At 48.7% G+C, this 2,990-nt stretch overlaps 1 protein-coding gene across 1 annotated transcript; it reads right to left on the minus strand.

Annotated features, from left to right (window-relative positions):
- Nucleotides 1-478: 478 nt before the first annotated feature.
- LOC103898356 (tetratricopeptide repeat protein 30B) lies at nucleotides 479-2,989 on the minus strand (the record flags this gene model as incomplete). Its single annotated transcript, XM_009278609.2, has 1 exon — nucleotides 479-2,989. A coding segment is annotated over one exon (1,887 nt), but the record flags the coding sequence as incomplete, so codon positions are not given.
- Between the last annotated feature and the right edge of the window lies 1 nt (nucleotide 2,990).

The following is a 2,990-nucleotide window of genomic DNA, read 5'->3' on the forward strand; positions in this document are numbered from 1 at the left end:
TGGAGATGCCAAGTAAAGGAATTAACCAAATAAACAGGGTTTCAGAGAGGTGTTAAGAGATGCGGGAACAGTAACACAAACAGGAAATTGAGAAGTGGATTTCTTCCATCTAAGGGTAGAAGTCGTAAGCCTTGCATGAAGTCAAAGTTACACGCTTTTTGAGAAATATGAAAAATAATATAATTTCACATTCACAAAGTCTCTTACCAGAGACTGATATATTCTGAGAATGGTATTTGGATTAAAGGGGCAGGCCAGGCTGCAAATGGAAGACAGCGTTACTAAGTAAGCACTTGCTACCAAACAGGTCTTCAGGGCAACAGCTGCCACTCGGATGGCGCAGGCACGGGGACTCTGGGTGTCGCAGAAGCCGAGGGGCAGCACCAGGCAGGTCTCTGAAGCCAGTCACATCCAGTCATAACGAACTTTACTGCAAGGGTAGACCTAAACGAAAGTGCCATCCTAATATATCCTTCTTGGAATATATTCCTGGTCCCTGTATCAGGTATACAATTTGCCAGAACACTCGTGCATTATTACTGAGTTAGCAGAAGGCAATGTTAGTGTTTGCAGGGCTGATTTTTTATTATAAAGCCATTTTTTGTGTTTAAATATACTATCAACATGGTCTGTAACATTAAAAATACCTTGGAAAAAGCAGAAGAAAGAAACATTTCACACACAGGCACAAATTAGAGAATTAAAACAACTCTGTTTCTTCAATTTCTGTGCTAGAAGAGATGGATAACAAATTATTTTCAACTGTGAACCAATGAAAAGAAGCTTGATCAAAATTTCAGAAGGATAACATATTCTATAGGTGAAAACTATGATATTCTGTAATGAAGTTCTTGGTCAACACATCTTAAGGTGTATTTAACCTGACAGATGACTGAGAACGCCTCTAGTTATTTGGTGCGTGTTAATTTCATGCAAATATTCTGTTTTCCACTGAATGCTGTTAAAATACAGGACAAAATCTTTAAAGGTAAGCAATCAAGAAACCCCCATACGACTATGGACTACCAGGGTGAGCATCACCTCACAAGCGTAAGACAAGAACAGCCACAAAGTTCTCATTTCTACTGTACAGGAACACCATTTACGCAGTCCACCCAATGATCTTATACATCAGCGCCCTCAAAAGCCTGGCTTCGTAGGTAACTGTATTTTTCCCACTGTGCATCCTCTTCTCTTCAAGGGGTTGCTCAATGACAGCTGGGATGTTTCTTCCATACAGCTCACATTGCTTCAGAAACTGAACGCACTCTTGAATAACGCTGTCCCGTAGCATGATCATGTGCTTGGACATGTTCTCCAGCAAGGACAGGAAACACCGTTTGGCATAATACCATGTATCGGTGCTCAGTTTTTTGTTATATGGCTCCAGGCTTTTAATGACCCTTGAAATACCAAAGTCATAGTTTCCCTTCACACAGTAAAGGGTACCAATGACAAGATTGACAATGCAGAGATGGTAGATATTTTTATCAGGATTATTATAGGACAGCTGCTCTTCTCCCTTCTCGATCTTCCTCATCAGTTCCTCTGCGTCTTCATTCTGGCTTGTCAGGATGTAGGAAACGCAGAGGTTAGCTAACACAATGGCACTGACGTGGAGAATGTTGTCATAGTGCTTTTTAACTATTGGCTCATAGAAGCTAATAGCCTCCTTATACTTGTTCTCTTGCATGAAGAGCACGTGAGCCACATTGAGCTTCCACACCTCGTGTTCGTTACAGAACTCCACCGATTTGCGGAAAATCTTTTCTACCATTGTGTAGTTCTTCATGTCCCAGTAGATCTTTGCCTGGGCCATCAAGACAGGTACGTATTTATCCAGAGTCTCATCATACTCATTAACTGCCTTTTTCACAGCTTCATCGTCCCAATTTTGCCTAGCTTCCTGTACCTGCTTTGTGAGTTTTCTCAGCTGCTCAGTCAGTGTCCCTGCTGAATCATCTAGCTTGTGGAAAGCCTCCTCAGGGGCAGTTTGACAAGTAATAATGGCATCCAAGAAGTTGTACAAGTAAGGTGTGAGCAGTTTGTAGGTCAGATGGGCATTCTCTGCCAGCACATCAGCTGCCAGGTCGTAGTACTGATGCTTGCAATAGAGGAGTAGCAAGTTTCCAAAAGTTTCTGGCGGACAGGGGTTCTGCAGCAGAAGAAACTGCAGTTTCTCAAACCCTTCAGTGGGCTGGTTGTCCATGTTCATTAGTGCTTGATTGTGCAGCGTGACTGGATCCAACTCCTCCTCAGCCCTCGGCGGCATATCTGTGAGCGCCTCCTGGGCCGCTTTCAGGTTGCGCAGTTGGTACTCAATGGCCGCCTTGAGGTTGAAAGCCTCCACCAGGGCCGTGCGGTGCAGGAGCAGAGTGTTGCCTACGCTGCGGACATCAATGCCCTCAGTGGTCATGCCCACGCTGAGCTCTGGGTGCTGGTGGATGCCGCGCTCTATGATATCGGAGATGTGTTTGAGGGCAGGGGCATACTGCTTGGCCGCATAGCAGCACAGCGCCATGTTGTAGGACAGCTCAGGGCAGTAACCCAACACTTGCATGGCACCGGCAAACTTGCCGCTGGCCTCTTCGTGCCGCCCCTGCCGGTACAGCAGGCAGCCCAGGATGATCTCGGCGTCAGCCCGCTCTGAGGGGTCCTCGGCTGCTCCGGGGCCGCCATCCGCAGCGGTGGCGAGCGCCTCCTCCACCAGGCTCTTGGCCGCCGGGAGGTCGCCCTGCGCATAGTGGATAGCCGCCTGGAGGCGCAGGGCCCGGCCCTGGTAGGCGGGGAGGTCCAGCAGCGGGCTGGCGGTCCGCAGGGCCTCGGCGTAGAGCCCGGCCTTGTAGAGGGCCTGCGCCTGGTAGAGCCGGTACGCGTCCAGCTCGGGGTGCAGCGCCGCCAGCTGCTCGTAGCACTCGGCCGCCGCCGCGAAGTCCTGCAGCTGGTAGTGGCAGTAGCCCAGCAGGGAGAGGCCGCCCCGGGAGCGGCAG

The sequence above is a fragment of the Aptenodytes forsteri genome, unplaced genomic scaffold, assembly GCF_000699145.1.
Source record: "Aptenodytes forsteri isolate BGI_AS27 unplaced genomic scaffold, ASM69914v1 Scaffold257, whole genome shotgun sequence".
Taxonomy (NCBI): domain Eukaryota; kingdom Metazoa; phylum Chordata; class Aves; order Sphenisciformes; family Spheniscidae; genus Aptenodytes; species Aptenodytes forsteri.